This window comes from Patagioenas fasciata, chromosome 13, assembly GCF_037038585.1.
Source record: "Patagioenas fasciata isolate bPatFas1 chromosome 13, bPatFas1.hap1, whole genome shotgun sequence".
Lineage (NCBI taxonomy): Eukaryota > Metazoa > Chordata > Aves > Columbiformes > Columbidae > Patagioenas > Patagioenas fasciata.
The window spans coordinates 4,005,031-4,019,313 of NC_092532.1; the positions used below are offsets into that span (position 1 = coordinate 4,005,031).

At 42.5% G+C, this 14,283-nt stretch overlaps 1 protein-coding gene across 6 annotated transcripts in view; it reads left to right on the forward strand.

Moving 5' to 3' along the window:
* Nucleotides 1–14,283, forward strand: part of PHKB (phosphorylase kinase regulatory subunit beta) — a 77,811-nt gene that overhangs the window by 41,770 nt on the left and 21,758 nt on the right. For all 6 annotated transcript variants that reach the window (XM_065848287.2, XM_065848285.2, XM_065848288.2 and 3 more), the window contains 9 exons: nt 770–847; nt 2,378–2,536; nt 4,137–4,231; nt 10,552–10,607; nt 10,798–10,891; nt 12,983–13,066; nt 13,515–13,619; nt 13,799–13,881; nt 13,962–14,052. In XM_065848287.2, coding sequence (XP_065704359.1) covers nt 770–847; nt 2,378–2,536; nt 4,137–4,231; nt 10,552–10,607; nt 10,798–10,891; nt 12,983–13,066; nt 13,515–13,619; nt 13,799–13,881; nt 13,962–14,052 — 845 coding nt within the window. The remainder of the gene's footprint in view (nt 1–769; nt 848–2,377; nt 2,537–4,136; nt 4,232–10,551; nt 10,608–10,797; nt 10,892–12,982; nt 13,067–13,514; nt 13,620–13,798; nt 13,882–13,961; nt 14,053–14,283) is intronic.

Here is a 14,283-nt window from a genome sequence, read left to right on the forward strand (position 1 = left end):
TTTTTGCCTTTCAGAATTCACCCTTCTGAACCCAAACTGGCTGCTTTAGCACTCATTTCCTGTTGGGGTTTTGCTCAAAAGGAAATTGTTCAGGCTCTCTGGGTTTCCATACGTATCCATAGCTGTGGGAAAGGATTGAGCTGAATAAATCAATATGTCGATTTTGTGCATTAGACCTATTGGAATAACATTTTTGAAAGCTTTTTCACATTTCTGATTGAAGGGGGAAGATTGTGGTAATTTTCTAGGGAAAGGTAAAGAGGGAAACATTACGGCTGTTTTTCATGATATGAACTGCAAAGGGAAACCATGGGAATAAGTGACAGGTGAACAATGGAAAGATTTCATCTAACATTCCCCTTTACATGTGAAAAGATGTTCTGTTTGAAAAACTCAGCGTTACTGGTCCAGTTCCTGCATGTTTTCTCTGCTGAGCAGAGATGCTTTTGGTATTTTTGAAATATCTTTTCATGGAAGAACTTCTGATGAACCGAACACTGGTCACGTTAATGTTGGTCAGACTCCATTGGGGTGACTAAGTTCTGCTAGAAAAACATTGAAGGTACTCCCAAACTTAGCAATTTCTCCCCAAAAGCAGCATCAGAAAGAGTCGAGTGCTGTTTAATATCTCAAGGTGTGTCAGCAGTGCTGAACCTCTGGAATATGAAGGTATAATACCTCTATGACCCCTGGGAGATGAAGCTGTGGCGGTGAGTCAACGGAAAAGTGATTTCTTCCACTAAATCAATTATTGTTTGGTTATTTTCAGGAGTTTTTAGAGGAAATCCTGCACAAGTAAAGGAATATCAGGATCTTCTGGATCCTTTGCTTCAGCATACATCTGAAGGTATTATCTGATACTCATTCTTCTAAAACACTCTAGCTTTTTATTTATCAGAAATGATTAGAATACTGACATGTCTGTTAATGAATATGAGATTCAGAGCAAAGGAGAAGTAATAATATCACTCTGTTTCCTGATGGCAAAATACTGATACTGAATAATCTCCTTCATGTCGATACATTGCATCATAAAGTGTGATAATAAAAGTGATGTTATCTGGAAAAATGCTCCTGATGTTAATTATTTGCACTGTATGCAGTCATTCCTCCTTCACCTCTGCTTCATCTTCTACAAAGTTCACTTTGACTTTGCAGGAAAATATTAATTACTGACAGATTGTTTCAATGTTCCACCTGGATACAGCTGAAAATTACTTGCATCAGTCGTTGTCATTTAACTTGCTAAGATTTAAGAAATAATTTGGTGTATGCATGAGAAATTGTTCCTAGCTCAGAGCAGTGGAAGTGGCGAGATGGTGATTGTCCTATCAGCACTGCCTCACCTAAGCTGTGCGCTCTGGAACGTGGGTGGACGTGCAGACCAGGCTGTAAGGAACACAAACATTTCCTTACCGAGTTTTCATTGTATTGCACATTTCTGCCCTTGCTGATCATTGCTTTTTTCTGATTAGTAATGAGATGTGAAGTTCCAGGGACACTAAATGAATCTTGATCGTGTAGTTCCCTTGTTGCCTGGAGTCACGAGGGTTTGATCCCTCGCCCATTTGAATGGTCCATCTCTGATCACTCCCACTCTTCCATTTTTCTCAGCTTCCTGTCAGTATTTCTTTGGCTAACCTAACAGACACTGCGACTTTATTCTGTTTATCACCTCTTCTGCATATAATACATTCAAAATTAAAGCAATATCAAGGTGAAATTTAATTTTGCAGAAAGCATATTAATTTGCTTTTTTATCATATGTAGTTAGGTCAGTCATTGGTAATTATGTTTCTAAATTCCTGACTCTTGTCCACTTAAAAAGTGTTGAAATAATAATCTGTAGTGGTCAGTAATACTTGTGGGATAGTTCTAGACACCAGGCATGCTGCCTTCCAGTGCAGAAGCCGATGCCACTTTGGTTCGTGATGTTTCAAAAATAAAATATTGCTTGTGTTTACTTGCAAAAACATCTAATTTTTGTTAAATGTTTGACTATTGTTTGGCCAAGAATTTAGTTTTAACAAGCTGAGCCTGTGTTAAACACAGGGGGTTAAACCCCAGTGTTTCACTGGGGTGCCGTTTTCATTTCTTTGGGTTATGGTTTGTTATCTTTGCTGTGTTTTGCCCAGTAAGGTGCTCTGGGAAGAAAGTCTGTGGAAATGTTTGGTGAAAAACAATGTAGTTTAATGTTGCCCGGGGTTTCCTACGCTGACTGTGCTTGTGAGGGATAACGCTGAACGACAGCCCTTCTGGTCGGTCACGTTGTAGCCAGCATTGCACCTTTCCTGGTTTGAGTCCAGCTCAGCGTTCTGCGGGGACTGCAGACCAATAAGGGCCGTGGGATTGATGGCCTTGTTTTAAACCCCCGCAGGGTGTCCTGTTGTCCCCAAGTATTACTATGTGCCCGCGGATTTTGTCGACCAGGAGAAGAAGAGCCCTGGCAGCCAGAAGCGCTTCCCCAGCCACAGCGGGCGCGACGGGAAGCTCTTCCTGTGGGGCCAGGCCGTCTACATCATTGCCAAGCTCCTGGGTAAGCGGCGCGGGGAGTTCTGCCACAAGTGAAGGGTGTTTGTCCTGGTAATGTTTGTCTTGAAGCCGAACAAACGGGTTGGTTTGAGTTTTGACTGCACCGTTCTGGCGTGTTTGTCCTCGGCTTCGTTACGTACCTGACAGGCACAGATTGCTTTTTATTCTTCATGTTAATCTTCCATGCTGCATGAAGCTTACTGCAGTATTCGATAGAATACTGAAAATCTTCTAAACACAATAGGTTTCTTTTTTTGCTTTTACTTTTCCTGGCTTTCCCTCTTATTTCCTTTTCTTCATGATAAAACATATTAACATGACACTTTCTGGATTAACTGTATCAGCTATACAGTGATGTTCAAAAGTGATCTATAGCATTTAATTCAAGACAAGTTTAAATTGGGAATAGCTGCAGTCTCAGATAAAGTTAATGTTCCTGTAGTCTATGTTATTTTTATTCTTCCTTCAAAAGAGAAGAGATTAGATGTGTGTTTGAAAGTGCACATCCAAGGTTGGCCATGGAAGGTTGTTAGGGTGAATTTCAGTGACAAATGAACTCCGGGTCCCACACGAGGGGATTCAAAGGTTAATGCAAAACCAGTTGTTAAGCCAGAAAGTCTTTGCAGTTAAGGCTTTTTCTTAATATTTCTTTTAGGAGAAAGATCTATTACGTTATTTAAACACACTCAGCATTTACCTGGCAATCAGAAGGCTGAGTTCTCAAGACTTTTCTGTGCACACCATAAAGGGAAACAGGCTGTTGGTAGGAAAGACGAGTGATGCTGAAGGGGAGTTCAGAAACGGAAGGCTTGGCAGGGGCAGCGGTTGGCTCCTCAGGCAGGAGGAGCAGGGCCCGTCTGGTGCTGCACCTGCTCGCCTCCACTGCTCCTGCGTCACTGCCGTTCAGCCAGCACCGGAGCCAATGCAGCAATCTCACTTGGAAGGAAAAGACATTTTGTTTTTTCTTCGGGAGAAGGTTGAAATAAAGGAATTTTAGGATGGCGGGGTGTTTTCCATGTAAAACACTACATGTAGAAATTGCTAGCTTTCAGATAGATTTCATTGTGGGGGGTTTGTTTTGGTTTTACTTTTTTTTTTGTTTTTCCTTTACAACTTCTTCTGGAGATACCGTACTGAGAGATACCGTTGATAGCCCTCCCCTTCCAGCACTCTAGTTGTGCGCTTTCCTTAAGGTAGACATTGTCTGCTTTTTCCACAGCTAAACAAGTTTGGATGGTAACAACTGAGTTTCTAGTTAAAGCTCCAGAACAATTCTGTGGTCGTGGATTGAGGGCTTTTAATGTAACGTCTGTGTTGTGGAGTCCGTTCTCTGCATATGTTCTTTTAATACATCTCTGGAAAAATAAAGCATTGTTTTTATATCCTACACTATCACGATTAGCTCTAGCACGAATAGTGCATGAGTCATTAGTTTTCCAATTAATATAATTTTGCAGGATGTTCTTTTGATCTGTAAATCACTGATCTCAAACAAAGATTACAGCAGCAGAACTGACAACATAAAATACTTGTGCATGCCTCCTTCACAAACGCTGCAGAAAATACTCCACTCATTCTGTGTTTTCATTATCGTTTACTTTCAGCTGACAAATTAGTAAGTCCTAAAGATATTGACCCTATTGGACGTTACGTAGCTCCACAAGATCAGCGCAATGTTAGCATGAGATTTTCAAATCAGGTAAGAACAAGCTTGGTGTTAAAGTATTTTTACTGAAAAATTGTAATCTACATGTTAGATATGGCCTTCTAATATTCAAAGTGCTAGGAAAATATTAAACGGATGCACATTTTCCTAGTTGATGGAGGATTGCTTTTAAAAGGAACAGTATGAGACCTGCAGTTTTGGGGAACTGGTGCATGTTCGCCTTCAAATTATGTGCTGCAATGAAAACTTAATGTTTTCTGTATTTAGAGTTGCTAAGAGCTACAAGGATGAGGCTCTGTTTTGGTGTGCATGGTATATACGTGTGCTCCTGTATTTGCCTTAATTTGTCAGGGGAATGAGAGCCCGGGGTGGAGAACACTTGAAACATTGAAATCCAGATCTGCAGTAGGTGCGGTAACAACATGGGAACTTTGTATGTAGGGAACTTCGTTATTAAAGAGGTAAGAACTCTATGTATGGAAATGTGGAGCTAAGAGGTGTTTTTCAGCATTTTTATTTCTTAGAATAAGGAATATATATTTCAAAAGTTCCTTGTGCAGCATCGTGCATTTGTAATTGAAGCATAACATCTGAAACAAACTGAAGGTTGACTCCAAGGCGAGGAGTGAGCAATCCATGCTTTTTCTCCTCCTATCCGAGTGCTGCCGAAAATCTGCGTTTCCTGCCCGTTCCTGTTGGTGTGACGATCCCAGCGCCTGGTGGTGTCCCGATCATAAGGAGACGGTTGTTCATTGCAGTGCAGCACTTGTGCCGTGTTGGTAGGAGGTGATGAAAGCCCAGAGACTTCATTTGCTCCCAGTTTGGTTGTTTCATGGTGGGATGTGAACACTACAGAACGGAGAGCTGCCCTGCTACAGGTGCCGTTAGAAGCAGCCTCTGTCGAGCGGCTGTTGCATGCAGCCCATCAAATTGTATTTTACTTTGACTTTTGAAACCAGTAACTCTTAATATGCCACAGGTGAACACTTTGCAGAAGATGGTGGTTTGTTCTAAAGACACTGTGACTCATCAGGAAATGTTCTAGTAGAAAGACATTTTTACCGCTTTTAGGGTACCTGTTATGTGATGGGGAATTTTCAGATCTCCAGAGAGAAATAGCCTCTGCCCTGGGGACTTCCCAAAAGTGGCCAAAAGTACTGCAACAAGAATTTATTTTCTCATCATGTACTCCTTGGTAGGCACTTTGGGAGTCAGTAAAGAACTTACTCAGTAAAATGCAGTTATCTGGTAAAATTCAGCAACATAATCAGGACTCTGAAAGTTCAGCAGTGTTAAAAGAATTGAAAATGACTTGAACAGCTGCATTTTGATGTTTTGCTTCGTCTGCTGCAACGCAAAAAAAAAGCTTTGTGTTGTTCGAGGGGAGATGAGACGAGACGCTGGTCACCCGGGGTGCTTACACAGCCCTCGCTGCCCTGCGCTGCCGTTCCTTGGGAGGACAGTTGTGCGCTTCCCAGACAACTCAGTGGAGCTGACGCTTGTCAATCTTTCCTTTAAAGACTGTCCTTAGCTGCTTAAATTTGCCAAAACTTGGGCAGAAATGGTCCCTGTTTAGGATCAGTGATGTTCTTGTTTTCAGGATGAAAGACAACACCTTCCCAGGTGACAGTTGAGTGTATTCTGATGAACAAGACTGCTGTTCTGTTTGAAAGCTGGGAGTCTTACTTGATTTTTTCTTAAACCTAAAGATCTTTGTAAAAATCTGACGTGAATCAACATGTTTGGCAGTTGTGTAGTTGTGGTATCCTTGTGTATGCAGGAGCCTGTCAGGCGCCTTGTGTGGTGTTGAGGCCTTACAGGTGCGACAGTGAAAGGTGCTGCAGGAGAGCAGAGCTCTGGGATTGCCTGGCTCTGCTCACAGCTCCGCTGTTCGCTGGGATGGCTGTGCGGGATTCCTTCCATACGTCAAGGAGAAAAGCTGCTGCATGTGCTTCTCGGGATGGGGTAGAGAAGAAAGAGGCACCCCGGAGTGAGTGGGAATTCTGGAGTTCTGTGGCATCTGGGACTTGTGAGCGGGATGGTTCGTGTTTAAAAGACGTATAGATGAGGTTCGTAGGGACGAGGGTTAGTGCCAGGGGCGGGTTATGGTTGGACTCGGTGGTTTTGAGGGTCTCTTCCAACCAAAATGATTCTGTGGGTCTGTGTCCCTGAAGGCTGAATTTCCTTGGGATAGTTGGTGCGGAAACAGGGGCTGCTGTATTTTGGGGGGCTTTGCTATTAAATTACTATCAGAGCCAAATGTTTCTTGATACAGATGTTGATTTGAATTGTTCACAGAGAGCAGGTTAACAAACACAAGGCAGGTGTGCAGCCGTATGAGCGTGAGCGCCGTGCGCTTCCGCAGCCCGAGGCACCGAACTTCAACTGCCGGCCGCCACACGGACCACGGCTTCTTACATTCATGCTTGAAATTTACCTAAACAGTTTTTCTGAATGTTTGATTGTGCCATTTTGTCTAATTGAGCTAACTGATGCAAGATCAGTATTTAGTATTTGCCTTAAAGTGCTTGGCAAATGACTAAAAACAGGAAATGAGAAGGCAACACGTCTTAGTTAATTAAGTCTTTGGAAATCAAAGGTGGGTTCTTCTCTTTAATGATGTCTTTTCCATATAGCTAAAGAACTACTCAAGTAAATTGAACAGAAAACTATTTTCCTTTTTATTAAATTCCATTCCTGTAAGGAATAAACAAGGATATGTAAAATATCAGCTGCCCGTGTGTATCAATGCTGTTGAGGTACAGTGTTCTGGGAGGCGATGCACGAAAATAAGGCTTTTTACATTTGTACGTGAAGCCTTGTTCTGAGCAGTATTTCTTAGAGAAATGCATTTTCCATGTAGGTAACTTTCATATTTTGGTGTTTCTATAAACACTTGTCGCTGAAAAATGTGATTAATTTGGTTTATTTGTAGCTTTGGTGCCACCACAAAAATCTGTCTGATGCCCACACAATTGTGTAGGTTTAAGTGAGCAAGGAAAAGCATTTAAAATATTCCAACCTTCGTTTTAGAGCTTTGAAGCACCAGTGAAGAATAATTGTAGAATTAGTTAAAGGAAAGGAAGGTAATAGAGACGTACAAAGGCAAAATTGCTGTGAAAACTATATATATGTAACAGTTTTGGGAGCATTTAGTGTAGAAAAGGTCCTCTATAGGTGGAGTGGGGACTTTCTGGTTTTGTTTTGCATTTTCCTGGAGCGCACGAAAGCTGATTTATTGCTGTCTTGTATTTAATTTTGTATTCAACAAAAAGTATAACGTTACTGAATTGTCGAAGTTAGACAATTTATCTTCTGGGTTAATTCATATTCATAGGGTTGCAATTAATTAATGAAATTCTCTGCCTGTTTATGATTACTAGATTCTTTTAATGCTTTGTAGACGTGGTAATCATTTGTGAGGACTTCATTTGAGTTACTGGAAATGAAGGTTAACCTTGGAATAGCGTTGGTTGGAAGGGACCTTGCAAGCTCCTGTAGCCCAGTGACGCAGCCATGGGCAGGGACATCTGCACCCAGGTCCCACTGCGACATTGGGAAGAGAACAGTCCAATTATTGGTTGCTTAGTTTTGACTTTCAGGAAAGAGATAACCTGTAAAGAAGCAACTAAAATTACTAAGTGTAGGTAAACTGTGATATATTAAGATTTTTCAGCTTCCTAAGTTATATTTAGGGTTAGAACATGTTCGATTTTGATGGTTTAGAGAGATCTGTCATATCAGATTATTCGTTTTGTAACATTAATTACAAGCATATTCTTGCTTTCATTTCTCTTAATACAATTGCCCACCCCAGTTATCACAACTCTAAAGTTGTTCGCTGCTATTTAAGAGCTGAAGGCACCGAGCCTGGTTCCTTTGTCCTGCCCTCAGCCGCTCAGCACCTCCTTTACAAATAAGATCTGTTTTTAGTTCTGTGAGGAAGAACCTCTAATCTGTGTTTTATCTCGGTCTCCTGAAACCCGCGGTGTATTTATCAGTGGCACAGCGTGCAGGCCGTGGCTGAGCGGATCGTGCTGCCAGAAGGGGCGGCGGGGGCCGCAGTGCCAGGGGACAGTGATGGATGTGGGGTGAGCACACCTGAGCCTGCCTCGTTGGACAAACGAGAAATCACACACATTGAAACGAACCTTTTAACAGCAGGATTTACTTGGTGGAATATTTAGAAGTTTATGCTTTTCCGTGTCTAATTTTATAGTATGTAGCAAATGCTAATGATATCGCTATCAGTACTGAAAAGGGTGACATGATTTGAATCAGTATTTTATCTGTTATTCTGATACATGTTTTCTAGACCACTATTTGTGATCCTCCAGGCCTCGGTGTGTTAAATGACAATGAAAGCATCTTTGTTTAACATGACAGCAGTCCTGTAGTGTACAGCAATGCTAGCTACACCACAGGGCCTTTCCCCAGGGTGGGTGTTGTGCAGGTTGTGCTGCAGGTGTGATCCTGTGGGCCCGGCTGAGCCAGCCCTGGCACTGAGCACAGCACTGAGCACAGCCCTGACCACAGCACTGGGCACAGCACTGAGCACGGCACTGACTGCGGCACTGGCCACGGCCCCATGGCGTCTGGGTTCCAGGAGTGCTGAATGGACCTCAGGCAGATGCAGAACCGCAGGTTTATGTGCAGCTCATGCTCAGGGTTTACACAGCCCCGCTCCCTTTGTCACAGCATGTCGGGTTGGAAGGGACCTGTAAAGCTCATCCAGTGCAATCCCCCCATGGAGCAGGAACACCCAGCTGAGGTTCCACAGGAAGGGGTCCAGGCGGGTTTGAATGTCTGCAGAGAAGGAGACTCCACAGCCTCCCTGGGCAGCCTGGGCCAGGCTCTGACACCCTCACCCCCAACAAGTTTCTTCTCCTCTTTCAGTGGAACCTCCTGTGTTCCAGTTTGCACCCATTGCCCCTTGTCCTGTCACTGGTTGTCACCCAGAAGAGCCTGGCTCCATCCTCCTGACACTGCCCCTTTCCATATTGATCCCCAGGAATGAGTCCCCCCTCAGTCTCCTCTTCTCCAGCTCCAGAGCCCCAGCTCCCTCAGCCTTTCCTCACACGGGAGATGCTCCACTCCCTTCAGCATCTTGGTGGCTGCGCTGGACTCTCTCCAGCAGTTCCCTGTCCTTCTGGAACTGAGGGGCCACAACTGGACACAATATTCCAGGTGTGGTCTCCCCAGGGCAGAGCAGAGGGGCAGGAGAACCTCTCTGACCTACTGACCACCCCCTTCTAACCCACCCCAGGTACCATTGGCCTTCCTGGCCACAAGGGCCCAGTGCTGGCTCATGCTCACCCTGCTGTCCCCAGGACCCCCAGGTCCCTTTCCCCTACACTGCTCTCTAATAGCTCATTCCCCAACTTACACTGGAACCTGGGGTTGTTCCTGCCCACATTCAAGACTCTACACTTGCCCAGCTCTCCAGCCTGTCCAGGTCTCTGGATGGCAGCACAGCTTCCAGTGTCAGCCACTCCCTCTAGTTCCTCATCCAAGTCGTTGTCATTAACAGAGTAATCACTAAGTCGAATCTCCACTTGAAGACCGCTCCCCAAGTTAGATCGCAGCCTGGCTGTACATCAGTAGTCTTGGGGGTCTCTTCTGTTTTCTGGGGGTTGTTTGCTTTTTGTTTTATACATGTAATGCGCTGATTATGGTAGAGAATTGGTTTGAGTTTTCTTACTGTTTGTATAAATGCCATTGATAGTGTGATCACCCTGTTCTGGGGAGGCAAATCTTAATGACACTTGGACTTCTGCATTCTTAATCCGCTCTCTTTCTGCTCTTACTTTCATCACAAACTTATTCCATGGGGAAATGTAGTGCTGATAGACTTTTGCGAGAATGTTACCAAGAATTTATTCTGTAAATCCATAAGATCTAATCAAGACTCCTGCAGAAGCAAGCGTTCACTCCAAACATTTTGTTCTAAATCAATATATCTGGCCATCTATCTTCACAGAAAATGCCCTGGTTTTATATAATCAATTGATAGAAAGTGTGTTTAACATTTGTCATTCATGTTCTGGTAGTTTCTAGACAAAAGCAGATAAAAAGCATTTTAGGGATGACAAAACCAAACAGCAGAAAGAATTACGAGAAAAGTATTTATTATTAACTCTGCAAAAAGCTTCTTGCAAAGCAGTGCGGGTGGGACAGTCTCCCCGCAGGCCCTGTGTTGTGCTTTCGGTGTGGTCAGAGGCAGAAGCAGCGATGCAGACAGTGACCTTTGTCCTACTGCTGTCTTGTTAAACAGACATTGTCCCTGTTCATGCTATATCTAACAAAACATTTAGTTAGCAATGCTAATAAGTATTTTTTTCATTACTTTCTAGGGCCCTTTAGAAAATGACTTGGTAGTACACGTGGCCCTGATAGCAGAAAGTCAGCGGTATGTATTTGCTTTTAATAAGAATGTATATATTAAGAAAACGTTGAACAATAGACATCTTCAACTTGCTAGAGGTATTCAAGGGCGTGTAGAATATAACACTGCTACCTGTGAATCTGCTGCCAAGATAGTTGTTGAACCTAAGACTGTTGGAGATATGTCATCAAGGTTGTCATTGTTTCATTCGCAGCTTACAAGTTTTTCTGAACACGTATGGAATCCAAACTCAGACCCCCCAGCAGGTGGAACCAATTCAGATATGGGCTCAAAAAGAACTTGTCAAAGTAAGGAATTCTGCATTTAATATTATTTATCTACCTATAAATTTCCTTTGTAACAATAGGAATTTATATCAAGCTATCAGACTTGTATCTCCTTAAGCTGGTTATCTACCTTTTTGTATTATTCTAATTATTACAGGATCTGCTCACAGCCATCAGTTGTACCTGCCTGGTTAGAGCTCAATATTTGATATTCCAGTTCTTAGTAGTGTTTGATTAGAAACTCCTCAACTGGTCTAATGGCAGATGGTAACAGTTTAAACCTCTATGCTTTCAAACAGACACGTGTCCAGAAAAGTAGTGTGGAAGGAAACAAGATGTTGATTCAGGAAAATTAGGGGTTGAAAGTAGAACTGGGCTGATGTCAACAGATCCACCAAGTCTAGGGCAGGGGGAGAAAAGAGGAGGAAGAGGAAAACACGGAAAGGGGACAAGGACAAAGGTACATATGTGTTGGAGGAACAGTGCAGGAGAATAGCAGAGTACTCCGTGAACAGATGACAGAGAAACAGATGGTGTGAAAGACCGCTATGGTTCGAACCTCTCTCATAAATCAACCCAACAGCCCCGGCTGCTCTCACAGCCGCGTCCTGCTAGGAGCAGCTTTAATATTCCAGAACTGAAGGGCATTTTAATCAAAAACCCCCTGCTTGAAGCAGCTGGACTTGCATGGAACGGCCCTTTTGTTCACGTACCATTGTGCTGAATCTCAGCTGTCGCTGGATTGTGACGGATCGAGCTGGAAAGCTCTGACTGGAGATGAAACTGCTTTAGCAAACCATACAACAACGTGAGAAAGAGTCCGCAAGGGAAGAGCCAACATTACAATGCTACCGGAGCTCCTTTTGCCTTAAGAAAACATTTTAAGTTTTACATTCTAGCAAAATGAAGGTCCTTTTAGTGTTAAATTACAAAGTCTACTGCCATTCTTCTGGTTTCCATTATTTACTACAAAAAAGGGGTTCCACATTATTTCGCTTTTGTTATGTACAAAACTGTTTGTTGTTTAAAACTGTTAACGTTTTGATGTGTCCGTTCTTTTCCCACCTGAGTGTGTCTCTTGGTCTGGATGAACAGGTGATGTAGGTAATGTTGTTTATTACCTTTCTTAAGCAGTTCGTGGTGTTAATGCAGAAACACGGGCACTATCCAGTGGCCCCAAGCTGAGGGCAGGAGAAAGCTGTTGAGTGTAATGTTTGTTCAAATGTTCACTTTCATTTCCTTCTCAGTTATCTTCTGTAACATAAAGACTGAGCTTAGGGAGATGTTCTGAATTCTGAATGTGCTGAAGTTCTGCTATAGTTATGGTGGGTTCCTCACCTAAAACAGCCCGAATCAGGAAAAATGTGGCAGCTTTCTCTCTGCTTTAACTGATACATTTATACTGTCTTGCTCACAACGTAGTTGATTTTCTATGGTTTTTCTCACACACTGTAACAAATGAAGATTATTTCTTTAATATGCAAGTCCTACAAAATTATATCAGTTGAAGTAATACCAGGCATACATAATTGAACTCTAATAAGAATCAAGCAATTAATAATGAGATAATTCCCTTGTGCTTGTGTTGATGATGCGTTAATTTCGCAGGCCTTTACTAAAATTAGAATACAAAATCTTTAAAGAGTTCCTATATTAGCGTTTTACGTTTGTATCCACATCAGAAGAGCTTTACAGAAGGTAAAACTGGACAGACAACAAATGTCAATGATCCTTTAAAAATAACTTTAGTGACCAATTTGAAGATTTAAAAAATATTTTAATTATATAGACTAGAGAAATAATAGGAGCAAGAAGGTAAAAGTAAGACTGAACATGGGAAACAAGGAGTGTTAGCTGAATTTTGAAACAGCAGGTGGGCAGGGCTCTGGTGCTGTGCCCAGGCGTCTCGTGCTCCCTCACTTTTTGAATTGCTGTTTTATAAAAGTACATTAAAGTAAAAAATAAAACATAGAAATAATGACCACATTTTACAGATGTTGTTTTCTAATTAAAGCAGAACACACACGGTTTTCTACGTGATGTGAGACCCGGTAGGAGCACAGGAAAGGCGTCTGTCTAGATCCCCTCAGTTTCTGTGGTTCTTTCCCACAGGCTTATTTCCACCTGGGAGTCAATGACAAGCTGGCGTTATCTGGCAGACCGGACAGGCCCATAGGATGCCTTGGGACATCAAAGGTTGTTGCAAGAAATTTTTATATCCTTGTTATTGACGCATATTTCAGATAAACGTTTAATTCGGCTCTGAATGATTGTAAATGGGACTGTAATGTAATTTTATCTTATATACATATCTTACTTCCAAGTCCTTGTGGTGCATGTTGCTGCTGTGATGTGCATGCTCTGTCTCACTGGGAAACTCGTGTTCCCTGCTCATCAGTTCCAGCCACGCTTGGCAAGACAGGCGGGATGGTGGAGAGCTGCTCTAACTTCAACAGAGTCTACATCCGCACACCTAATAAAAGGGTGCCTAAAATTAGATATACAGTTTTTATCCTGAATATTTTTTAATTCAACTGTTCTACATTGACTAGTACTTGGATAGTTTCAAAATACCTTTTATCCTTTTCCCCTACTTCAGTGCTTCAGATATTTTAAAGACTAATGGATCTTTCTGTCTCACCAGATTTACCGAATCCTCGGAAAGACTGTGGTTTGCTACTCGATCATTTTCGATCTAAGCGATTTCTACATGTCTCAGGATGTCATGATGTTGATTGATGACATTAAGGTATTTACCTGAACTTTTCCCGTGAGAAACTCACAAAAATAGAGTCTGTAGAATAATAACCTGTGGTTGGGTCGTTCAGTGCTGTTATTTTAAGACAGCTCTTCTAATACCTCGTCCTGCGTGTTCTGGTGCCTTGTGCTCGTACCTTTTTTGTGACTCTCATGTTCTTTCTCACCTAGAACGCGCTGCAGTTCATCAAGCAGTACTGGAAAATGCACGGTCGGCCACTCTTCGTTGTGCTGATCCGTGAAGACAATATAAGGTAGAGAGAGGTAAAAGCATTATTTGCCGTTTGGGAATTCCCTAATTGCAAGATGACTGGAGTCCTGTTTCCCGTTTCAGAGGGAGCAGATTCAACCCCATCTTGGATATGTTGGCTGCCTTCAGAAAGGGGCTGGTTGGGGGAGTGAAGGTTCATGTCGACAGAGTCCAGGTACGTTTGTCCTGGGTGTTGTGTTCTCACTCCTGGGCTCCACACACATCTTTTTACTACTTCTGCTGTTAACGTGAACTCTGAGTATTTTGTTGAGTATCCTAAAATTAAGGAGTCAGGGACCAAGATGTTTGGTAGTTTTTCTTTTATCTCAAATGAAAAGGGGTTTATTTTAATTCCTTTTGATAAGTCTTTTCAAAGTGATCATCTTCATAGAGGATTTTTGATGGG